Source organism: Phyllostomus discolor, chromosome 3, assembly GCF_004126475.2.
Source record: "Phyllostomus discolor isolate MPI-MPIP mPhyDis1 chromosome 3, mPhyDis1.pri.v3, whole genome shotgun sequence".
In the NCBI taxonomy this organism is placed as follows: Eukaryota; Metazoa; Chordata; class Mammalia; order Chiroptera; family Phyllostomidae; genus Phyllostomus; species Phyllostomus discolor.
This window is the reverse complement of record NC_040905.2, coordinates 208,382,670-208,405,872: the sequence shown is the minus strand read 5'-3', so window position 1 is coordinate 208,405,872 and position 23,203 is coordinate 208,382,670. Positions and strand designations below refer to the sequence as shown.

General features: G+C 62.3%; 1 protein-coding gene across 9 annotated transcripts in view; it reads right to left on the bottom strand.

Moving 5' to 3' along the window:
* Positions 1–23,203, bottom strand: part of RALGPS1 (Ral GEF with PH domain and SH3 binding motif 1) — a 233,187-nt gene that overhangs the window by 20,343 nt on the left and 189,641 nt on the right. For 7 of the 9 annotated variants that reach the window (XR_004902354.1, XM_036022249.1, XM_028512846.2 and 4 more), the window contains 4 exons: positions 21,979–22,046; positions 9,394–9,520; positions 8,054–8,211; positions 5,741–5,792 (listed from right to left, as the gene is read on the bottom strand). Coding sequence is in view for 8 of the 9 variants with exons in the window: in XM_036022249.1 (XP_035878142.1) it covers positions 5,741–5,792; positions 8,054–8,211; positions 9,394–9,520; positions 21,979–22,046 (405 nt within the window). In the remaining variant the exon portion in view is untranslated. The remainder of the gene's footprint in view (positions 1–5,740; positions 5,793–8,053; positions 8,212–9,393; positions 9,521–21,978; positions 22,047–23,203) is intronic. The other 2 variants (XM_028512878.2, XM_028512886.2) reach the window with 1 other exon arrangement.

Genomic DNA, 23,203 nt, shown 5'->3' with positions numbered 1-23,203 from the left:
TCTCCCATCCTGGCACACGACTCAGGACTCATGGCCTCCTCAGGTCCTAGGACCCCCTCGAGGGTCCACTGTGGTCCCTCTTTACCACATGCCCTTGGACTTCTGCCGAACCATCTCTGCAGGGGATACGCCAGAACCTGCAGTCTGACTTGGTCCCTGCTGGACATTCCCGTGGCTGATCCCCTGGGAACCTGGCCTCCCTGGTCTCTGTCTCCCAGCTCAGCTGTGAGCCGTGACCAGGTCCTGCTCCGTCGTGGGAAGGAGCGAGAACCAGCTGTGCGCCCAAGGGGCCGTCACACTCCCCTCTCCCTCTCCACCTCCCACCAGCGGGGCGCTTCCTCCTCCAAGGGCCCCCCCTCCAATTCCTGGTCTTTCTGCCACTCGGATGGCGGGCCCGCCTCTCTCTCATGCCCTTCCGCACAGACAGGCCCCGTCAGACTGGAGAGGACGGGCGGCTGAGGGCTCGGTGATGAGCTGTGTGATGTGCCTCCCGCTTCACCTCTGAGAAACGGATCAGTACACACTTCCGATGATATCATCTTTGAAAAAGTTAAATGTTACTTTTCTCTGGGTTTAAGAGAAACTTTTACCCATTACGGAAAATCTGGAGAATACGGGGGGAAAAAGTGAAGGAAAGAAACTAACTCAATAAAGCTGCAACTCAGAGATGACCGAGATGGATGATGTCATGTATTTTCATGCCTACACATGTGTCCGTCTCTAGCGATTACTTTGTCCTTCATTTTAAAAACCTCATTTAAGGCTTCCGGTCAAGATGGCGGCGTAGGCAGGCATGGCTCACCTCTTTGCACAACCACATCAAAATTACAACTAAAATATACAAAAAGCATCACTCAGAACATCAGAAATCCAGTTGAATGGGAGTCTGACACTATGGAATTAAAGAAACCACATCCATCCAGACTGGTAGGAGGGGCACAGACACAGAACTGGCCGGTCCCTCACCCACATGTGGTGGATAAAAATTCGGGAGGGAAATACTAGGAGCAAAGAGTCCCAGCCCTACACCAGGCCCACCCCCGCCCAGGGTCCAGTGCCAGGAAGATAAGTCCCTACAACCTCTGGCTACAAAACCCAGCAGGGGTTGGGTCAGTCTAAGAAACTGCTGGAGCCCCAAGCAGTTCCTCTTAAAGAACCCACCCACGGACTCACCTACTCAGACTCACTCCCTCTGAGCTCCAGCACCGGGTAGCAGCTTGAAAGGCACCAGTGGTACACAGGCAGGAACTGAAGTGTCTGCCACCAAGGTGAGCAGAGGCCATTGTCCCTTTTCTAAGCCCTCCCCCAACAGAGCTGGCAAGCTGGTTCCATATCTGAGATTCCATCAACCAGGCTAACACTGTTTGACCTGCCTTGGAGATCCCCAGAGACTCCACCGCACCCAATTTATGGGCCCACCCAAGCTGCTTTTCCAAAAGAACGGCTGGCCTGGCTCTTGCTTCACAACTTCCTAAATCCTCTCAAACAAGCAACAGCTGGCCTTGGTAAGCCCCAGGCCTGGCACTAGCAGCAGCCGGCCTAGATTCACAGCTTGGCTTCACTTGAGAACCTCCAAGCCCAGCACAAGCAGCAGCCATCTCAGATTGCTTTATAGCTCAGGCTGAGTGGACCCGGGCAAAACACAGGTGGGGGCTGACCTTGGCCTGCACCACCCAGGAAACCCCAGGGCCAGAGCGCCCAGTGGACAGCTACAGACCACGTCAGAGGACCACCACCTGCCCCTGCACAGCTGATCCTCCACGGAGGGCGGAGATTGGTGGTCAGTGATCACAGCCAATCCTTGCAGCTGACTGGCCCGGGCAAATCCCTCCCACTGATCTGCCAACAGCAACCACGTCTCAACTACAGGAGGAGGGTGTACTCAGCCCACACAAAGGGTGCACCTGAGTACCAGCTTGGGCGATAGGGAGGCTGTGCCACTGGACCCTCCAGGGCGCCTACTGCATTAGGCCACACTACCAAGACACGGAGTCAAAGCAGCTGCTCCTAATACATAGAAACAAACTCAGGGAGGCTGCCAAAACGAGGAGACAAAGAAACATGGCCCAAATGAAAGAACAGATCAAAACTCCAGAAAAAGAGCTAAACAAAATGGAGATAAGCAATCTATCAGATCCAGAGTTCAAAACACTGGTTATAAGGATGCTCAAGGAAATTGGTGAAGACCTCAGCAGCATAAAAAAGATCCAGTCAGAAATGAAGGACACACTAATTGAAATAAAGAACAATTTACAGGGAAATAACAGTAGAGTGGATGAAGCTGAGTTTCAAATCAGTGATTTGGAACATAATGAAGCAAAAAACCACCACACAAAACAAGAAGAAAAAAGAATCCAAGAAAATGAGGACAATATAAACAGCCTCTGGGATAACTTCAAGAGGTCCAACCTTCATACCATAGTGCCAGAAGGAGAGGAGAAAGAGCAAGAAATTGGAGATGTATTTGAAAAAATAATGAAAGAAAACTTCTCTAATTTGGAAAAGTAAGTAGACATGCAAATCCAGGAAGCACCGAGAATCCCCAAACAAGATGGATGCAGAGAGGCCCACTCCAAGACACATCACAATTAAAAGGCCAGAGGTTAAAAATAAAGAGAGAATCTTAAAAGCAGCAAGAGAAAAAAATGCTAGTTACCTACAGGGGAGTTCCCATAAAAGTGTCAGCTGATTTCTCAAAAGAAACTTTGCAGGCTAGAAAGACTGGCAACAAACATTCAGAGTCATGAAAAGCGGGGACCTACAGCCAAGACTGCTCCCTGCAGCAAAGATGTCATTTAGAATCAAAGGGCAGATGAAGAGCTTCCCAAACAAGAAAAAACTAAAGGGGTTCATTATCACCAAACCACTATTATATGAAATGTTAAAGAGGCTTATTTTAGAAAAAGATCAAAACTAGGAACAATAAAATGGCAAAAAATACATATCTATCCACAACTGAATCTAAAAAAACAAAGTAAGCAAACAGGAAGAACAGAGACAGAATCATGGATACAGACAGCGTTTGGATGGGTGCCAGGTGGGAGGGGGTGCGGGGATGCGTGAGGAGGTGAGGGCATCGGGAGTACAAACAGGTACAGAACAGCCAGGGGGAGGTAAAGCACAGTACAGGAAATGGAGCAGCCAAAGAACTTATACCATGACCCATGGACATCAATAATGGTGGGGGGACTGTCTGAGGGAGTTGGGGGTGCTCAGTGGAGGGGGGACCAAGGGGGGAAAATCAGGACAACTGCAACAGCATAGAATAAAATAAAATATAGTTTTCAATAAAATATAGTTTTTTAAAAACCTTCTTTAAAATGTTTAACTTTCAGGCTGATATTCTTGTTCTCGCTACGAGTGGCAAATCAGGCACAAAGGAGCACCTGTTCGCTTTTACGGACTGTCCCGAAGGCCGCGGGGCACCTGCACAGGTGAGCTCGCTGCGCGATCGGCGCCCGCAGGAGATCCCGCCTCAGAACACCTGCTGCAGGCGTTCGGACGGACGGCGAACCTAATGCTCCTTTCTACTCGAAGGGGAGAAGAGGGACGTGCTACTCCGCAGCGCCCCCCACTGAGCTGGGTGCAGCGGTGTCTCTCTGGGTCAGAAGGGCCCTCTGCGTCCTCCTCCCCGCCAGCTCTCGTCTCAGCCCTGGGTGCTCGGCAGCAGCTGCTTCTGCCGCCTCGGGCTGGTGTCCGACAGGGAGCGGCTGCTTAGTGCATGTGAAGGGAATAAATGAACGAGTGAGGGAATGAGGGGAGGAAGGCAGGCAGGATGGAATGGGGGGAAGGGGGGAGAGAGGAGGAAGGGAGGGAGAGAGGGAGGGGAAGAAGGAAGGAAGGAAGGAAGGAAGGAAGGGAGGAAGGGAGGGAGGAAGGGAGGGAGGAAGGAAGGCAGGATGGAATGGGGGGAAGGGGGGAGGGAGGAGGAAGGTAGGGAGGAAGGGAGGGGAAGAAGGAAGGAAGGAAGGGAGGAAGGGAGGAGGATGGAATGGGGGGAAGGGGGGAGGGAGGAGGAAGGGAGGGAGGAAGGGAGGGGAAGAAGGAAGGAAGGGAGGAAGGGAGGAGGATGGAATGGGGGGAAGGGGGGAGGGAGGAGGAAGGGAGGGAGGAAGGGAGGAGAAGAAGGAAGGAAGGAAGGGAGGAAGGGAGGAGGATGGAATGGGGGGAAGGGGGGAGGGAGGGGTGAATGAATGAATAGGTCCAGGCCCGATGGTGCTCAGGACCTTGGCGTGGTGCCTGCGCTCCCCACTCGATGCCCCCTCACTGGCCCGTGGCCAGGAAAGATGCTGGCCGGCCTGCGAGCCTCTCCCCCAGGCTCTCCTGGAGCCCTCTGACCGGTGCTGAGAGTTGTCAAACTCTTGCTCAGCAGACCCGGAGTGCGCCCCCGGTGCCTGCCGCTTCTCCCGCCCCACTGCTGGGGTGGCCCTGAGTGAGGGCGGCGGGGCCACCCGCCCGAGAGCACAAGAGCAGGAGGGAAAACATCCCTCTCTGAGTCCCAGAGCTGGGACAGAGGCCAGGGACCCTGTGCCGTTGCTCCCCACTTCCTGTCCTCCCTCTGGGCTTTCACAGGACAGACGGACCGACCAGCCGACCTGGGGCCGGTGCCTGTGGCTGTCGCAGCAGCGCGCTGGGCGAGGCCGGGACCGGCGGCAAAGCGGTGGGCTCAGTGGCCAGGAAGACATGGACTGGGGGCGGCGCGGCCCTGCAGAGGCCGTGAAGCAAGGCAGGGCGCTCCGCCCACCTGAGCCTCACTGTCCATGTGCGCACACGGGGACCCCCTGAGGAACGGCTGTGCAAAAGTGCTTGAGGCCAAGACAGCGCCGGCACGCAGGGGACCCTCGACAGGAGCCACTCACCACCACTCGCACCCTCCTGCCCTGCAAGGACTTGCTGGGGGGAGCCCCCTCCTCCCTGGCCGTTTTACAGCTGTGGGGGCTGAGGCGACAGGAGGCTCCAGCACCAGAGGACATGTGTGTGTGTGACATGTGGATCTGTGTGAGGAACACATGTGCAATCGTGTGAATGTGTGTGTGAGGACGTGTGTGTCCAGGGTGTGTAGTGTGTGTGAGCATGTGTGACTGCGTGTGCCTGCCTGTGCGCACAGGTCCCCAGGGGGGACAGGCCACTCGGAAGGACGGTGCAGACCTGCCTCTCATGACGTTCCGTGTCAGTGGATTTCTGCCTGCCTCCCCCCAAGGTCACCGCAATGACCTTCGCCTTGCGTGGCGCTGTGGCTCTGGCGCAGAGAAAGCACCCGCGTGCGGAGCAGGTGCTGAAGGCGAATCCTGAGCGGGGCGGAGGGGGGGGGCCCGACCCCCTGGGCAGCCCGGCCGTCTGCGGGCAGCCAAACCCACGGAGGGGCCCCTGTGCTGTCACCGGTGCCCAGCACGCCGGGTGTCGGCCCGAGGCCACGTGGGCGGGCACACTCGGTCCCCACAGGCGGAGCCACGTCCGCAGACCAGGCCCAGGCCCAGGCCTCCAGTTTCAGGAGCCCACGTTTCAGACTAAGTCTGCTCCCCAGCCTCCCCAGCAGCCCGGCCTGAGGAAGAGGCGTGGACTCAGGCTCCTGGGCTTGCTCTGGGCCGGACAACGAGGAGGCTGCTCAGAACACGGGCTGGGGCCCAGCCCCCCACCCCACCCCCACCCCCACTTCAGGTGGCCCTGCCCCCGGGCCGAGCGGGCCTGAGGAGCGGCCGAGCAGCCTCACCGGCTGGGCCGGCGGTGAGGCCACACTCACCTTTCCAGCCCTGACGACATCTCTTCACTAAGCTCTGAGCTCTCACTACTGCCTGGAAAAGGAACACAGAGGGTGAGCAGGGCAGCCACGCCCGGGGCCAGCCCCCGAGGGGCCTCTCCTCCTGGCTCCCCGGGCCCAGGCCCTCGGGCTCTGGGGATGTGCTGGAGCCAACAGCTTCCTGACCCTGTCGGTGTCACTGTGGATGGCGGGTCGCTGCTCCTATGTCTGCCTCTCTGTCCTGGGAGGGTCCCACTGTTCCCAGGTGGGACCCCACTCCCTCCCCGCTGCCCCCCCAGGGGCACTGCAGCAGCCTCTCCCGGGACCACTGGGGTCCTTAGGCCTCCATGTGGGCCCGGCCCGGCTCCCCGCTGTCTCCCTTCTGGCCAGGGAACACCGGTGCCAGCACAGCCCTCACCCGGTGAGGACAGAGGCCACACAAGCATTTCTTCCCCCAAAGGTCAGGCCCTAACTAGACACTGGTCACCGGGCAGCTGCCGGGCACTAGACAGGAGCCTCAAGGGAGGGCCCCTTCAGACAACCGGCTGCTTTCCAAACAGGCGGGAGCTCGACCTCCCCACCAGGCCTGCTTCTTGAGGGCTGCCTCAGACACCCCGCCTCTCGGGGCCCCCGGGGCCTGCCCCCAGCCGCAAGGACAGCAGGGAGACAGATCTTCTTCTGTCCCTTCACTGGTGCCACAGGCCTCGGTACTGCCCCTCGGGCCTCAAGGCACCTGGGCTCGGCACGTGCTGCCTGGGCTGCCGGCTGGCACCACGGCCCGGGCAGCGGGAAAGGGGAGGCGGGGGTCTCCGGCCCGATGAGAGCGGGAGCGACAGGACGGAGAGGACCAGCGCGGCTCCACACGGGGGCGCCTGCGCGCGGCAACCTGCTCCCGGGCTCTCAGGGGGCTCCGGCTGCAGACACACACGAGCTCCTCGAATGCGGGAGCTGGGAACCGGGGTGCCCATTGGCCTCCCGCCGGGGCACTGGGGAGCGCTGTACCCACTCAGTGTCCTGTCCGGGGAGAGCAGGGCCTGGGCCGCTGCAGCATGCACAGCTCAGGGAGTTCCTGGATGTCAACGGCTGGAGGCTCTCGGGCCGGCATTTCCAGCCCGGTTCAGGCCACATCCCGCCCTGTGCCCTGAGGAGGGGGTTCCAGGGGAACCCTCAGATACCGGGGAGCCTGCAGACTCTGCTGCCTCCTGGTGACCCATGATGCCCTCAGCATTTTAGGGTCTCCGAGAAGAGGGCCGCTCACCTCACCTGGCTTAACCAGCCTTCTCCCGATATAACGCCCCCAGGACTCTTCTCTGAGGGGTATGCACCCCTGAGCCACACCGCTGTCCGCCCCCGACTAGGGCCCAACAGGATGGCCCCGTCCCAAGAGAGAAGGCAGACAGGACCCTGCCTGTCACCTTCTGGTGGTGGGAGACGGCCGTCCCTGCAGTGATACCGCCTCGGACACTGGCCGCAGGTCACAGGCACGTAGGACGTGAGACTCCTGCCCATTTTTCCTGCCCCCGCACCCCCCTCCTCCTCAGGCACATGGGCCCTTCTCCCTGCAGGCCTCACCAGGTCAAACCCCAGGCTGGCAGCTGTCTAAGCCACCCCTGGCCCCGGAAGGGCCCCTCACTAAGGACAGCAGACAGATATGCAGACACAAGGACTCCAGAAGCACAGGCACACTGAAAGGGCACGGCCAGCAGAGAGCGCTCTTGTCTGATGGTGGTCGTGACAGGTGGCCTGGGCGCTGCAGGGGCGGACCCCAGAGCAGAGCGCCACGCCATCCTCTGCTCTGACCTCGACCGCCTCCCAGCCCGCCTGAGCAGCGCGGTCCCCTCTGCTGACGCGAGCGCCATTTCTGGAGGAAGCTCAGGCATGCCATCTCACCCCTGGAGGTCGCTTCCTCACCCACCCACCCCAGCAACCCCGACTTTCCGGCGGGAGGACAAGGACACACGTGCACGCCCGGCGGCCCGTCAGCGGCCGTCCTCAGGCAGCGTCCCCAGCTCTGCCCCGCTGGCTGGCAGGGGCCTGTGGCTCCCCCGGGGGCGGCCGCCCAAACGGGGCCTCGGCCCAGCTTTGACGGCGGGTCTCCGGAATGTGTCAGGCCGCCCCTTCCACTTGCCATGCTCAGGGCCATCAGCAGGGTGAGGACGAGCCCAGGGCACTTGGTGACGCCCCCTGGCTCTGGGGACTCCTGCGGGGAGCCCTCTCTGTGGGGCTGCGGGGCCACCGGGCATTGCACAGCGACAGACAGACACGAGCACGCCCGGGCCACGGCCCCCGCGGCGCGTGCGGGCCGGAGACGCTTACCTAGGGAGAGTCCATTGGTGACGGCGGAGGAGGAGGCAAGGGCGAGGCCCCTGCGGGGGCTGCGGGACTCTAGGACGCTGTCGTCCAGCAGGTGCCTCGCTTTCTCCGACGGGAAAGTTGCACTCTTACTCTCAACTACACTCAACTGACACATCATACTGGAAAACGGAAAGGAAGAGAGAAGGCAAAGCTCCTTATCTGTGGAGTCACCGTGGCGCACCTGCCCTGGGCTCCAGCGTAGACGGCGCGCCTGCAGGACCAGGAGCTCCGCCCAGAACCGGGTGTGAGTCTGGGCTCTGCCCCGTCTCTCGGTGTGACCTTGGGCAAGTCACCTGCCCCCCTGTCAGGTGGAGACTAACAGTCCTTGCCCTGCCTGTCTCCCCAGATGGTTATGAGGCTCAGGTGAGTGGGTGGCGCTTGCGAGGGACGGGGCACACAGTGGCGGGGGAGCGTGCCCCTGCGGTCATCACGTCTGCTTCTGGAGTCGCACACACGTGGGCCAGAGCCTCGCTCCAACCTGATGCCCCCGCCGCCCCGAACCTCACCGGACTCACTGTGGCGGCGCCCACTGCACGGCACTGACCTGGAAGCCCGCGGGAGCTCGGTGAGATCATGCCGACAGGCATGGAGCAGGGTGCCTGGCACGGAGCAGGCCCAGAACACTGAGAGCAACCACTCTCTCCTCCAGCCCGAGGGGCTCCAGCACCAGCCTGGGCCGGCTGCAGCTTGTGTCTTAGTGGCGAAAGGCAGGCAGGCAGGAAGGAAAAGGGAAGATGGGAAGGAGGGAGGAAAGCAGGAAGGAACAGAGTGTGGGAGGGAGGGATGGACCCAACTGTGGCAGGAGCCTGTGTGCGACACCCCGGGGACACGGGGATGACTGTCCCTGGCCACGCCGAGGACCACACATGTCCCCTAGCTGTCAACCCCACGAGGTCACTGTTCTGCGGGCTCCCTCCAGCACTCAGCAGGCCGAGCCACGGAGCCCTGAGACCGGCAGGCACCGTGAGACATCCAGCGCTGCCTGCATGGCAGTCACAGAGGCCCCTGGACTCGGGGCTCACACGAGGGCGGCGCTAACGGAGCTGGGCGAACTCGGGGAGGAGTCCCTGCATGTGTCCTCCATCGGTTACTGAGCTGGTGACAGCTGTCACCGGCACCGCCCTGGGCTCCTCCTTGCCAGTGTGGGGGGAGGGCACCAGCTGGGGATACCCAGAGTGCTCGTCGGCACCTCGCAGATGGGTAGGGGGGACTCTGGTGGGCAAGCACTCCCAGCAGCCCTTCAGCCCACAGCCCACGCTCGGCCCATCTCCGGTCTGAGTGGGGCTCGCTCGGGTACCCACTTGTTTCCCAGGCTGTGGCTCTTCCTGTGTCTCGGGACCGGGGGTGTGGGGAGGCTGCCGGCAACAGATGTGTCCGGGCAGGTGGGCCGCCGGCCGAACCTCGCAGAGCTGGAGCTGGAGGAGGGGCCTGTGAACAGAGCAGAGAGCGCGGTCATGGGGGCTGCGCGGCACAGGGGCCGGGGCCCGGCTCTGGGGCAAGGCGCCTGGCCCAGCTGTCACAGGCAGACGAGGGTCATCAAGCCCCGTGGCTTTCTGCTCGCGAGACTCTGACCCCTCGGCCCCAGTATAGCTGATGCCCAGGGCAGTCAGGACGGCCAGTGTCCTGCTGTGCGCGGCGCCCCTGATGGGCACGGCTTACACGAGGCCACCCAGCCGGGTAACGAGCGGGGACTTGGCAGTAGGTCTCCTGACTCCAAGGCTGGTGCCCTCACCCGAGCCCCTCCACGGCCGCTTTCTCTACCCACTTGTGCGACAAAAGGGACAGAGAGCTTGGGAGGGGAGGCAGAGGACTTCCCGAGTGAGGGCACAGCTGGGCAGGCAGGGGCTCGGGCCCCGGGCCCGTCAGTTACGGCCTGGGTGACCTTGGACAGGTTATTTAACTCCTTCTCTTGAGACTCAGTTTCCTCATCTGAAATGTGGAAATAATTCAACTCACCTTGCAGGGGGCTGGGAGGAGCCACGAGGTAACATGTGCAGAGTTTCACAGTCAGCACTCATACTTGTTTTGTTACAATTACTAGCACATTCTCCCGCCCCAGCATGGGGACCACTGGGGGTCACCAGAGTCGGAAAGTTGGAGCCACAAACCCCACGGAGCACCACGGAACCTTCCTGCTGGCCATACCCACAGCCACGTTTGAGGGGCGCGGTCCTGCCCACTGCTGTACTCTTTAGTACTGACTGCACCCTGGGGCTCAGGAAGGGAGGGGACCTGGGACAGACACTGGAGGTGGGGCCAGGGCACTGCACTTCCTATAGAGCACAGCACACCCAGCCAATGGGGGGGGCTGCTGCCTGGCCGTGCTGGGGAGCGTTCCGGGGTCCCTGCGAGGCCTGCACTGCACCCGGGGCTCCAGGTCCCCCACCACAAGCGGCTGCAGATCCACCAGCAACTTTTATTTCTTTAATACCACAGCCCGTCCATTGCACACGGTCTGGCTCCCTTCTGGCACTTGGGAAGGTTCCTGAGGCAGGGCGACTCGCGTCTCCTCGGGCTCTGAGTCCCTGCTCCCCCTCCCACCCCGCTCTGCACACACACCTTCTCCTTCATTCCTCCAGGGCCCCACCACCGATCCCTTCACTAGGTCACGGCCAACCTTCTCCGCTGTTCCCCTCAACAACTCCTCCCAAACGTCACCTCTCTCCGGAAGCCCCCGCACAGATCAAAGCCCCCCTCACTCTCAGACGATGGCACCCTCTCCTTCCACGAAGATGCTGTGGCTCACGAGTCCCACCTCCCCCCGGGCCTGCAGTCCCTCTGTGCACCCCATCCACACTAGCCTTCCTGTCAGGCCTGGGCGGAGCGGGGGGCCCTCCGTCCAAGGCCAATCTCTGCTCTCCAGTCCTCTCTGCTTCCTGGGAGCACCCGCTCCATCACTATCCCTTCTCTTTCTGGCCCCTTCCCCAGCCTGCAAACACACCCTGGTCTCTCATCTCCTGTGAACTGAGGTCCCTTGGCCCCAGAGCTTCTTCAGGCGGAGGCCTGTGCTCCTTGCTGCTCCGCCTCTGTCTCTCTCACTTGCCCCTCAAGGCACTAAGATCTAACGACATTCCAGTGACCTCATTTTTGCAAACCAACCAACACGCATCGGCTTCTCGCCAGAGCCCTTGGCACGCCAGTGACGCCACTGTTCGCAGCCCGCGGAACCTTAATGAGGGGATCCCGCCACGCCTCACTGCCTCTGGGTGCAGCCACCTGGACAACCCAGCCCGGTGGCAGGGCACGGGGCGCACCGTCCTGGGTAGCAATTCCAGCCTGTACACGGCGGCTCACGAACACGGCTCTGATGGACCTACCCCTAAGACCGCCACGCGCTGCTTAACGACGGGACATGTTCAGCGTGCGCTGGACCGAACCTGGGCGGCGCAGCCTGCCACACGCCCGGGCTGCACGGCACTGCTCCTGGGCTCCCGCGCTCAGGCCAGGAGCCCGCGCGCACGGCCCTGTTCGGACGACAGCAGACTAGGCCGAGCACAGGAGAAAATGACGCAGCCCAGGCTCGGACACCACGAGACGCGTGAGGCTGCTGCTGGTGCGATACAGCACGCTGTTTTCCAGCGAAGGTTTTCCTGCAAGTGGAAAGGATACCCTCTAAAATTATGATTAAAAGTGCAGTAAATACACAGACCAGGAACATAGGCACGTATTATCATTCATAAGTCTCACGCACTCGACATAGTTGTTCGTGCTACGCCTTTACACGGTGGCGGTGCGGCAGGCTCGTTCACGCCGACACCACCATGAACATGCGGACAGTGTGCTGCACGGTGGCGTCAGGACAGCCACGGCGCCGCGTGTGGAGGCGCCGACACCGCAGCTGAAACACAAACGCTGCGCGCTGCACACTTCCCTGGCGAGCCGCCCCGCACTGCCCACGGGCTTCCCTGAGGCCGCAGCCCTCGCCCAGGGCCGGCACCTGCGTCCGAGGGCCAGTGTGTGGGAACGAGGCCCCGCCTGCAGCGCCTCGGGTGGGCAGGCTGCGGTGGCGCTCCGGCCACTCTGGGGACGCCCGGCGGGAGAGCTCCTGCCCGCAGAGCTGGAGCGAAAGCAAGCTCCGTCCTGGAGGCGAGGTCTCGTGCAGCAGCGCTCCCAGGAGGAAAAGGCAGGATGGAAGCTACGCTGCTTTGTTTTCCTTCTGGGCACGTGGCTCAGCCAGAGTCGTGCAGAGGGCGGAATTCGCCTTGTTTACCAGTGGGATTACGGCCGCCCCGCCTGAGTCACTCTGGCTCCTACCCCTGGTTCAGAGAATGTTTTGTAAAGGTCAAGTAGCGGGGCCCCTCCCCCCTGCGGTTGGAACTGGAACTCGACTCCCTGGTGCCGGAGCAGTAACAACTGTGACAATCACGTGGGACACCCCGCGCCTGGCACCACACTATGTGCATGGGCTGCCATTCACTAAGTGGGCACACTTAGTAGGCCCATTTGACAGGACAGAAAGCCCGGGCGTGCACGTCTCACACACACAGGACTTGAACACAGGGGTGCGGCGTGGTGGGGGAGGAGACCCCCCAGTTCAGAGGGAGGAGGAACACGGTGACACCTCAAGGGGAGCTGAGGGCAGGAAGCTCTTCCTCTGGGCAGGGGCAGTGTGTGATGAAGGAGGTGGCTGAGGCTCATGCAGGGAGGGAGGGGAAGGAGACCTGCACGTGATGCCCCGACGGCGGTGCTCCTGGCTTGTCTGAACACTTCCACGCCCCAGTTCACTGAGTCCCACACACTGGCTGCCTCGACCATCACCATTTTCCAGGGGACGCTCGGGGCACACCTGGTCACGCGCTGGAGGGGGGCCGGGTGTGTTCTCCCAACCGGCCTCGAGTGCAGCGAGGGCTGGACCCTCGAGGCTCCTCCTAGGCCTTCCTGCTCACTCCTTCCCCATCTGTCTCCCTGGGCTTGACTGCTGTCTCTCACCACCACCTTCCGGTTCCCTCGTGCCTCCAGTGCGACCGCTGTCTTCCATTTGGCTCTGGACTCTCCCTCTGGGAAGAGGCCCGGATCTGCCCCCTCTTCTTGGAGCCTCCGATGGCCTTGGGAGGCATGCCTGGCCTCAGATGCCCCTCAGCACAGCTGGGGGAAGGGTGGGGGGCCCAAGCAAAAGTGGCTGCGATCTCCCCGGGCCCAGTGTCAAAGGATCGCGCTCTGGATGCCCTGGGCCTCGGCCACTCCCGCCCGCTGCATTGTTGACCGACGGCCTGGGTCTGACGCCGGGGCAGAGGAATTTCCATTCAGCTGGGACCGAGGAACGGGGGTGGCCTCTTTGGCAGCGAGCGGCACTCTCTGCTACCGAAAGGCCTCACGTTCCCGCACCACTGAGCCTGGGACGGCCACCATGTGACAGCACCGGGGACACGTGTCTTCCGAGACCGTTTCTGAGCTGGGCAGCCGCCAAGTGCTGTTTTCTCCGTGTCCTGCGGGCAGGGGCCGGGGCGGGGCGGTGCTAACGAGCCGGGGCTCTGGCCTCCCTTAGCAGAGAGTGGTCCCCGCCGCCGGGCCTGATATGGCACGGACAGCTGGAAAAACTGACCATGTGGCTTGACTATCTCAGAGGATTGCTCTGTTTTTCCTCAGCATAATTTTTCCATGAATAATCTTTAAAGCTCTTTAAGTGGCTGTTTCTTTAGCAGTTTTATTGGAATATATGAGAGCTGACAGTCTGTGGGGAGTGAGATATCATGTAGGAAAAAAAGTCTGGTTTTCATTACATTTTTCTCAAGAAACCAACAGGCTCTGCCCAGCAGACCACGTGTTGACCGGCAGAGAACACAGCACAGGCCTCCTAAGCGTGGCTTAGGCGTGGGCAAGGTCAAGGATGACGGGCGGCCATGGCGAAGACCTTGGGACCCAGGGGCAGACAGGCCTGGGCTCCCACTGGTATTTGCCGCTCGCAGGCTGAGCGAAGGGCGAGCTACCTTGCACCTCTCAGCCTGAGCTGCACGTTGACCAGGCGGGAGCAGTGACCTGCCCCGGCAGACTCCCCGGGAGGAGAAAAGGACTCGTGTCCCGCCCTCCCTCCTGCGGCGAGGGGGCCCGGGCCGGGCCGGGTGCCGCACAGCCAGTCAAACCGGAGAGCTGCTGTGCTGGGGTTCACAGCCTAGTGGGACAGGGACAGGAGCCAGGTGGTTACACCCGGACAGACACACGCTTCGACAGGAGAACCCCAACAACAAATCGGGTCCCAGCAGCAACCCCAACAGTAGAGCTACCCCGGCAATAACGGCGGTGGTAGTGCCAACGGCCGGCATTCCGCGAGCACCTACAAAGCGCCAGAAGTGGCGCCCCCCTCGCACACAGGCACTGCCGCTGTCTCCGTGCCGCGGTGGGGGCCCTGAGGTCGGAAGGGTTTCGGAGCTCCCCGGGAGAGCAGCTGGGGAGCAGGGGAGCCGTGGGGGACCTGCGGGTCTGACCTCCAGGCTGGCCAGGAGTTCCGCAGGGTGGCGGCAGATGCAGAGGGAGCAGCACACGCGAAGACCCCGAGAAAAGAGACGGCAGTAAAGCCGCAGAGAAAACTAGCTGAAGAGCTGAGGGTGGGAATGTGCGTGTGCGTGTGCGTGTGCGTGTGCGTGAAAGCAGTGGAGCTGCTGGGCCAGGGGAGGGGCCTAGAGTTTAAGGAGGGGAAGATGTGGAGATTTTTAGGAGGGGCAGTAAAGTGTTCAGATTTGCACCCTAGAAAGCTCACTGTGGCTGGAAAGCACGTGGACACGGCGGAGACCACAGGCTGGGAGGGAGAGATGGGGGTGGGAGATATCTAGGAGGTAGGCCAGTGGGGGTGTGTGGTGGGACCAGGTGTGCAGGTAACCCTCAGTGGAGGCTGGTCCGTTCACTTGGGGACGATGAGAAATTCAGTTTGGGACTGATGTCGGGAGGCCCTTGGGTAGATGGGGGCGACACTCAGGAGACAGATGGCAGCAGGGGACAGATGTGTGTGAGGTGACAGCACAAGGGTGCATGGGGCCCCAGAGGGCGTGAGATCGTCCAGGGTTGTGAGCTCACTAAGAAGAAGGAAAGCCTGGGGCAGAAAGCCAGGACAGTGGTGGCATTTGTGGGGTGACGAGAAGACAAAGGACCTTGTGTAAAATCAGCTACTTGGGAGAAGCGTCATTTTAGGTGCATGGGGCATGCATCTTGCTTTGTTTGGGACTCTAAAGGGAGGCGCCCCGGAAGCAAAGCCCCAGCAGCCCCTGGCCCCGGCAGCCCCCGGCCTCAGCGAGTGCGTCATCCCGCCCAGAGGCGGCCGGGCAGGCAGCACCATCCTTGTGGCCAAATGTTCCACATAGCAGTGCTCCCCTTTCTTCCGGTCCGGGTCTCCGGAGACCCAACCGGAGGGGCCTTGCCTGCCAGCCAGTGCCAGAGCATTGCCCGGAGCCCTGTGGACCACCGCAGACAGCTCGGCATGCCCCGCAATGCCCTCCTCTCCACCCTGGAAGTTTCTCTTGGGAGAAGGGAGAGAACAGAGGGTAAGAACCGCCGATCTCCCGCCTTGAGGGGCTCGGTTAGACGACGGTGAGGGCTGACACTGGGACACGAGCCCGAACCCACGCTTCACAGAGTGAGTTCTCACGAGGAGGGCGGTGACCCCTCCTCCCGGGCCCAGGCCTCCTGGACCCACACTTTGCCACTGCAGCGCCCGCACATCTGTAACTAAGGACTGAGATTTCCTGCTGACCGTCCGGCTCTCCCACCAGACCCCGGGAGGCAGGGCCGCGTCCCAGTGCGCAGCGCGGGGCAGGACCAGCGGAGAGCAGCGTGTGTGCCGAGTGGCTGGGCGTGGGGCTCAGGGCTGCAGAGGCGGCGGCTCTGCCAAGGAGGACACGGCCCGGGATGGGGAGCCGGGTTCCCACGGGTTTCCAGCAGCGCCCGGGCAGCCCTGCCCTGGGTCAGCACTGCCCGATTTCAGCAGTCTGGCGGCCCTGCTGCTGCCTTCGGGGGTGCGTTCCAAGTCTCACGCACTGGACATTAATGGGAGGCAGCTGTGGCAGAGAGGAGGCGACCCGACTTGGAGTCACAAGACTTGTGTTCCAGTCTCGCCTCTGCCCGGGGCGGAGCTGGGAGCTCGTGGCCCAGTCTCATCCCTGGAGAAGGGGAGTGATAACAGCCGTGACCTGGCGCTCTTGACAGCACCGCCCTCCCGGGTGTGTGAGGCACAGGGCATCCTTCCTTCCAGCCTGAAGCAGCGGGGGGCGGAGGGGGACGTTCTTTCCCGCGCTGCTCAGACCCTGTTCCCAGGGCAGGGGCCGGCCTTCCTCCGGGTCTGCCAGAGCCCTGCAGCACGCTGGGACGCACGGGCCCCTCTGCACAGAAAGCCTGTTTGTGTTGAAACCTTTCTCTGGCCAGGTTTCACGGTCGAGCCTGGGAGCCGATCCCGTCCACATTCACACACATTCTTGGTTTCTTACACATGCGGCTCTCACGGGTCTCTATTGTGAGCGATCACCCTTCAGCTGCGATGAGGCCCAGACGCCCCCTCGCAGTTGGAGGGCCGAGACTCCCAGGCCACGGGGAGCCACGAGGAACGCCAGGGGCGGCACTGGCGCCACAGGGGGAGCTGGGCCGCAGCAGGGCGGCGGAGTCGGGCAGAACCAGGCTGGAGTCTCGGCTCCTTAGCCTGACCCTGCCGTACTGGGCTGTAGGACAGGGCACTTCCAGACAAGGCAGATGCACCCTGCCAGGGGCACTGGTGAAAACTGGCTTCCCAGCCCCACAGCCCCTCGCCTAGGGCCCCCCGCCCATTCCGAGAATAAAGGGAGGAAGAGGAGTGTGTGGAAGGGGAGTCCCCGCCCCTCGCCCATAGGGCCACTTCTTCTACTCAGTCATAGCGTGGGGCGTCTCCACAGACCACCTGGGGAGCTTGACATATGTCCCCAGCAGTTGGAAGACCCAGGGGACAACCAGTGTCTGACCCTGGGCTGAGAAGCCAACATGGCCATAGCCCCAGGACAGCGGTGGCCGCTTGGGGCTCAGCTGCGCTGGCAGATCTGTCGGGACAAGGAAGGGGAGGCCTCCAAGGCCCAAGGTGGCCCGTGAGGAGCGCCGGCATGGAGCGGAGAGGGCCCGAGCAGCAAGGGCCGGATGGGCAGATGCGGCGGGCCACGGGAGGGGCTGCCGTGGCGCCCGGGATGGGTTTGCGCCTGCCCAGGTCAGACCTCTGGGTTGGTTCTCTGAGAAGCCCAAGGGAGAGGAAGCATTAGTGCCAGCAGCTGCCACCTGGGGCGGCCACCTGTGTCCCAAGACAGCAGCACCCACCGCTAAGACTGTCCTTCCCTCCAGTGGCCCACGGCCAGCAAGCTGCGAGAGGCAGGGAACGCTTCGGGGGGGGGGGGGGGGAGAAGAGCCCAGCACCCCGCTCTCCCGCCACGGGCCGTCAGCCCGAAGCCCCGGGCTCGGGCGAGAGAGAGATTTTATGCCAAACCGGGGTTTGGAGTTCTGATTCTTACACGGAGCCAGCCCTCTGAGGCCCGCGCTCGAGCCGTGTGGGCCTCAGAGTGGCCGCAGGCCGGTCACAGGTACGCCAAGGCCGTCACCGGGGACGGGGTGCGCACAGCACTGTGATGCAGGGGCAGCGGCACCGAGCCCAGAGCGCGCTGGGCCCTCGCCTGCACCCCGCTTCTTCCGCTGCCGGTGCAAGCGTGACCGGTCCAGACCCCTGCCTGGGCTCAGCAAGAGGCCCTGCCCCTGCCCCGCCGCGTGAGGTGAGGCCCCTCACCCGGAGAATGGGGAGATCGGCGCCCCAGGTCACAGGCCGGTGCGCGGGTCACCGAGTGAACCCCTGGGCGGGGCCGAGGAGAGAGCGCGTGCTCAGCACGGGGCAGCTGCCACTGCTGTCGTCCCTGCGCCCCTGTTCCCTGCCGGGAACCAGCGTGTGGCGGCTCTCACACACGTGCACGGATTCTCTGACACTGCTCCCACTGGGTGGTCCTGTCTACGTCCCCTCTCCTTGGACCTGGGCCGGCCTCTGCGGCAGCCCTGACCTACACACTGTGGCAAAAGCCAGGCTGCGTGGCTTCCGAGGGGGGTCACACCGACGCTGCAAGGCAGCTTCCACCCTGCCCTTGGGCCACCCTGTCTTCTGGGGAGTCACTGCCAGAGAGTCTGGGGACCTAGAGGCTGCCACGCGGTGAGGTGGCCCCGGGCCCACGGGAGGCGGCATGCACCCACAGGCTCTGCCCGGCGGCAGCTCCAGCCGACCGCCAGCACCAAGCACGTCCAGAGACTCCAGCCCTGGGCCTTGGGGCCCTCTCAGTCTTCCAGTCCCCCCAGCTGCGGCCCCGGATGCGGTGCAGCAGAGACAAGCTGGCCGTCCGTGTCCTGCCGGCTCCCTGACTCACAGAGCCTACGCGTGCAACAGAGTGGCTGTCCGTGCACCAGACTCACACTGCATCGGCGCGCCAGAGCGGGCGCTCTGCGCGGTACTGAGCACCAGGCACTGTGCTGAGGGCTTTCCCGGCACCGCCTCGGCTCCGAGAAGTAAGCCAAAGGGAATTATTTACTCCTGTTTCCATTTCACCAGCACGAAAACTGAGGCTCCGAGGGACTCGGCCGATTGCCTGAGGTCCCACAGCTGAGTGCCAGAGCCGGGCTTTGAACCCGGACTGCCGGACTCAGGAGGCGGGAAAACGAGGAGGACAGAGAGGTGTGTGTGTGGGGGGGGACAGTGCGGAAGGGACAAGTACGGGAACCCGAGGCGCGGGCCGAGCCCTTCCACGGACCCGCTTTGCTGCCAAGGACTCTTCAGAGAGAGCCTGTCGTTGGTTCAGCCGCGTGGAGGCAGGGCTCACAGAGTCTGGGGCTGTCTTCACCCGCTCCAAGGCACACGCAAACATGATTGCGCCCTCTCTGGGGGTCAGTGTTCTTTATAATTTCTGCTCTCCAGGAAAGTATTATTTCATCTACATAAAGGAAACATTACATACGGGGGGAAACCGAAAACGTGGCATTCCTGGTCGGGCTGTCTCCACGGACCAGAGACGGAGGAGGTCTCTGCGTTTCCTTTCTCACAGGCTGTCCGCTTGCTGGCATAGCCACTCCCCAGGGCGCAGAGCGGGGGCAGGTCTCCGTTGGGGGGGGTGTGGGGACCTCTGCAGAGGCGGAGCCAGAGTCTGTGGTCCCTGAGCCCCAGGCAAGCAAGCTGGTCAGAGAAGGGGGCGTGGCCACAGAGTCGGGGAGCTCCCCCCGGCCTCCTGCCGGCTCCTCGGCATGCCATGCCTTGCCCCCCATGGCTTCCGCCACCCGTTGCCCCCACTGATGTGCCAGCTCCATGAGGGCAGGCCTGTGCCTCGCCCCTGGGCCTGTGGCCCACGGCGGCTGCCTGGTTCACAGCAGGCCGTTGGCCGGGAAGTCTTGAGGGAAGGAATCCATGAACACATCCTGGGGCCGGCCTCCCTTGGCAGGTGTGGGGGTGCCCGGCTGCTGGGAAGAGAGCCCGGAGCAGCAGCTCGGGCCCCTCCCGAGGAGCCGAGGGAGGCCACGTTCCTGCCGTTCCCGACTGGAAGAGGCACATTCCTGTCCCGGGGTCTGCTCGGGCTCCTGCCACGCAGCCCGGTCTGACTGCCAGGCCGGGGCAGGCCCCTTCGGAGCGGCCCCTCGGGCCCCGCCCTCCACAGACCCCTGGCTGTCCCGGGGCTGCAGAGGCCGTGGGTGGGAAGCCAGGACCACTGAGCGGCTCTGAAGCTTTCCAGCCCTCTGGTGATCGGCGAAAGCCTTAGCATCCTGGCCCAGGGCTGCAGCGGGGGTGTGGGGAACGGGCGGGAGACACCCCCGTGGGCCGGCTGCTCCTCGGCGGGAAAACTGCTGGCGTCGGCACTTCCCTGGGAGGGAGTGCAGAGACAGCAGTGCTGGCTCCGGAGCTCCTTCGGGAACCAGGTGTCTGCAGGGCCCCGCAAGGAGCTCAGCGGCCTGGGCTGAAGGGATGAGGGCAGCAGACAGGGTTCTTACCCCGGGGACCTCGGTCCCGGGGGGAGGGAAGGCAGACCCGGGGCACACAAACAAGGACAAGCGTCTGATGCACAGGAAGGAAGGGCTAGGGAGAGGCCCGGAGAGTCGTGAAAGGGGAGCCCTGGGAAGGGCCGGCTAGTGAGCATTTCAGGCTTTGCAGGGCCGGGCGTGGGTGGGGTGGCTGTGTGTGCCCCGCCCACTCAGTTCTGCCACTGCAGTGTGAGAGCGGCCACGGACAATAATAGTCCATGGACGGGTGTGGCTGTGCTCCGACACAAACAGGGGCCGTGGGTTTGGCCCTTCCTGTGCCACCCCTGGTGTAACAGGTGGGGTGGGGGTGGGACAGGGGGGTGGCCTGACCTGGTCTGGGACGGGTGGGGGGCTGGGTGGGAGGAAATGCTTCCCCGAGGCAGTGACGTCCTGCTAACACCTGAAGGGTGATTCGATGCTAATGGGAATCACAACGCTGACAATAACAACAACATCCCAACAACAGGTGTTACACTTGCTGAACGAGCTCCGTGTGTCCGGCTCAGCGCTCAGGGCTTTACACCTGGGGCGCCAGTGAACTCCCACCACCACCCTCGAGGGAGGGGTCCGAGTGCCCCTTACATACAGATGGGGGAACTGAGCCGTGGCGGGTGCCGCGGGTTCTGTCTGACCCCGCACACCCGAGCCCTCTCTGGGGCTCCACAGTCGCTGGGCGCGGGGACACTGTTCCCCCCCGGGTCCCCCAGCCAGGGGTACCGGGTGCCTCGCCGCGCTCTGTGGGAAGCGCTTGTTCTTGTTCCCGCTGCTTCCTTCAGCTTCACTCCGTCTCTCCCCGTGGGCCTTCAGGGGCAACTAATTCTGTCCCCCGCCAGGATTCCCGCTGATGCTGGGGGTTCCTCAACGTGCTGGGCGCTGGGGGTCCCGTGAACAACAGAGCCAGGTGGGGGTGGGGGTGGGGGTGGGGGTGGGTGGGGGGGAGGGGAGTCTGGCTGACCTTGAGGGGGTGGGCTGGGGGTGCGGCCCGGCTCCAGGCACTGCTTCCGTCCTAGGCAGGGGTCTCAGGTGAATGCGGCCCCTCCTTCCCGGCCACAGAGCCTGTCGAGGGCCTGCCCCTGAGGCCCCCAACCAGCAGTGGTAGTTTTCGGAGCCGGGCTGCTGGTCTCCAACCCTCCCACGAGCAGTGGGAGGTGAGGTGGTGGTGCTGACCTGGGCTGGGGGAGGAGGGGCCCTGGGACAGGAAGCTGGTTGGAAGACAGATGAGAGGAAACCGTTACAGCGATAGCGACGAAGCGCTTTCACCACGTGCCCACGTGGGCAGCGTGCTTTACAGGCGCGAACCTGCCCGGGCATCACAGCAACCCTGCAAGGTGACTGCTAGCATTACCTCCGTTGTGCGGTCGAGGCCAGCAGAGACCAGACAGGTAAGATGACAAAGCTAGGAAACAGCACAGCTCATCAGGCTGACTTCAAAGCCGGGTCCCTAATCACTAGGGGACGCTGTGTGTATGTGTCCTAAATATGTGAACAGAACTGGTGCTCCAGGGAGCTGAGCCCTCTGTGGCTGGTGGCACCAAACGCCCTGGCACCTTGTGTGCCCCTCCAGGGCACGTTAGCTCCAGGGCCCTGGGCCTGATGGCAAGGGCTCAGGTGACCTGGAGGAGACCCTGGGGTTTCCGTGCTCCCAACCTGGGGTTCTGATCTCGCCTCCCTTGGGGCATTTAGGTCCCAGGCTCCTCCAGGGAGCCCCAGCCCAGGGGTGTCCCCCAGGAGTTCCGTGGGAGCAGGAGCCCAGGCAGGTTGGCATGGGAGGGCCGTGAGCAGGGACAGCTGAGCCCGCCAACCTGCCAACTGGACTGCGCCCTTGGGCCCCAAAGGCAGGACTGACGCCGGCAGCCGCATGTGGGCCACTGGCGGGCACGCCCCCACTCGGTACGGTGCGGCTACAATACCTGCGAGGTCTTCCTTGGAAGAGACGAGTCTTGGAGAGCTGCTTCCTGGCTCGATTCTGAGCGACAGTCTGAAAACAAGGATTGTCACAAGGTCAGATGGGCTCTGCTGCCTCGGACGGGGACCTGAGCGTGACTGCACTGGTAACCGGCAGACCGGATTGCCGTAAGGACAGTTACGGTCGTGAAACCCAGGAATACTGCGAGGTCTGCTCCGGATCACAGCCACTTCCCTCCCAGTCCCCAGGGGACTTCCGTGACCAAGAAACAATGGGTAAGGATGACAGGGCGAACAGAGGAATCACGGCCCATCACTGCTGGGCACCAGCATGTTCATTGTGAAGTCGACCCCGAGAACTAGGCAGGCGCGTTGCCCGTCTCATACACGGGGGAGCGGAGGGCAGTGAGCCGAAGGAGCTCTCCCAGTGCCCAGGGCAGCGAGAGGCCGGGCATCAAACCCCAGAGCGTTTGAACCCGAACTGGTTTTATTTTGTTTGGTTGTTTTGGTTTTTATCCTCACCTGAGGACATGCGTAATGATTTTGGAGCCAGGGGAAGGGAGGGCTAGAGAGAGGGGGAGAGAAACATCGATGAGAGAGGAAACATCCGCTGGTCGCCTCTTACCGGCCCTGACTCAGGGCCGACCCGCAGCCTGGGCGTGTGCCCTGACTGGGGAACTGAAGCTGCGACCTTTCGGCTCACGGGACAGTGCTCCAACCAGGCCACACCGGCCACGTGGGGCTTTTAATCATCACACACTCCCTCTCAGTTGTCCCCAGAGACGCAGGTGGCAATAGGCACATTATGAGGATTGGCACCTCAGTATCATTATTATTTTCAAAAGGCATTAATTAAGCCCTGACTGGTGTGGCTCAGTGGGTTGGGTGTCGTGCTGCAAACCAACAGGTCGCCAGTTCAATTCCCAGTCAGGGCACATGCCTGGGTTGTGGGCCGGGTCCCCCCGATTGCGGGTGTGCGAGAGGCAACTGATAGAGGTTTCTCTCTCACATCAATATTTCTCTCCCTCTCTTTCTCCCTCCCTCCCCTTTTCTCTATAAATAGATAAGTAACTAAATACATAAACAAAAATCTTTTTAAAAACCATTAATGAAGAACTTCTGGGTGGAGATGACAGAGTGAAGCCAGATGCTGGACGCTCCCTCTCCCAGCGAAACCAGCAAACAAGCACGAAAGCCTGGGCGTGAACAAACTCACCAGTGCTCCTCAGC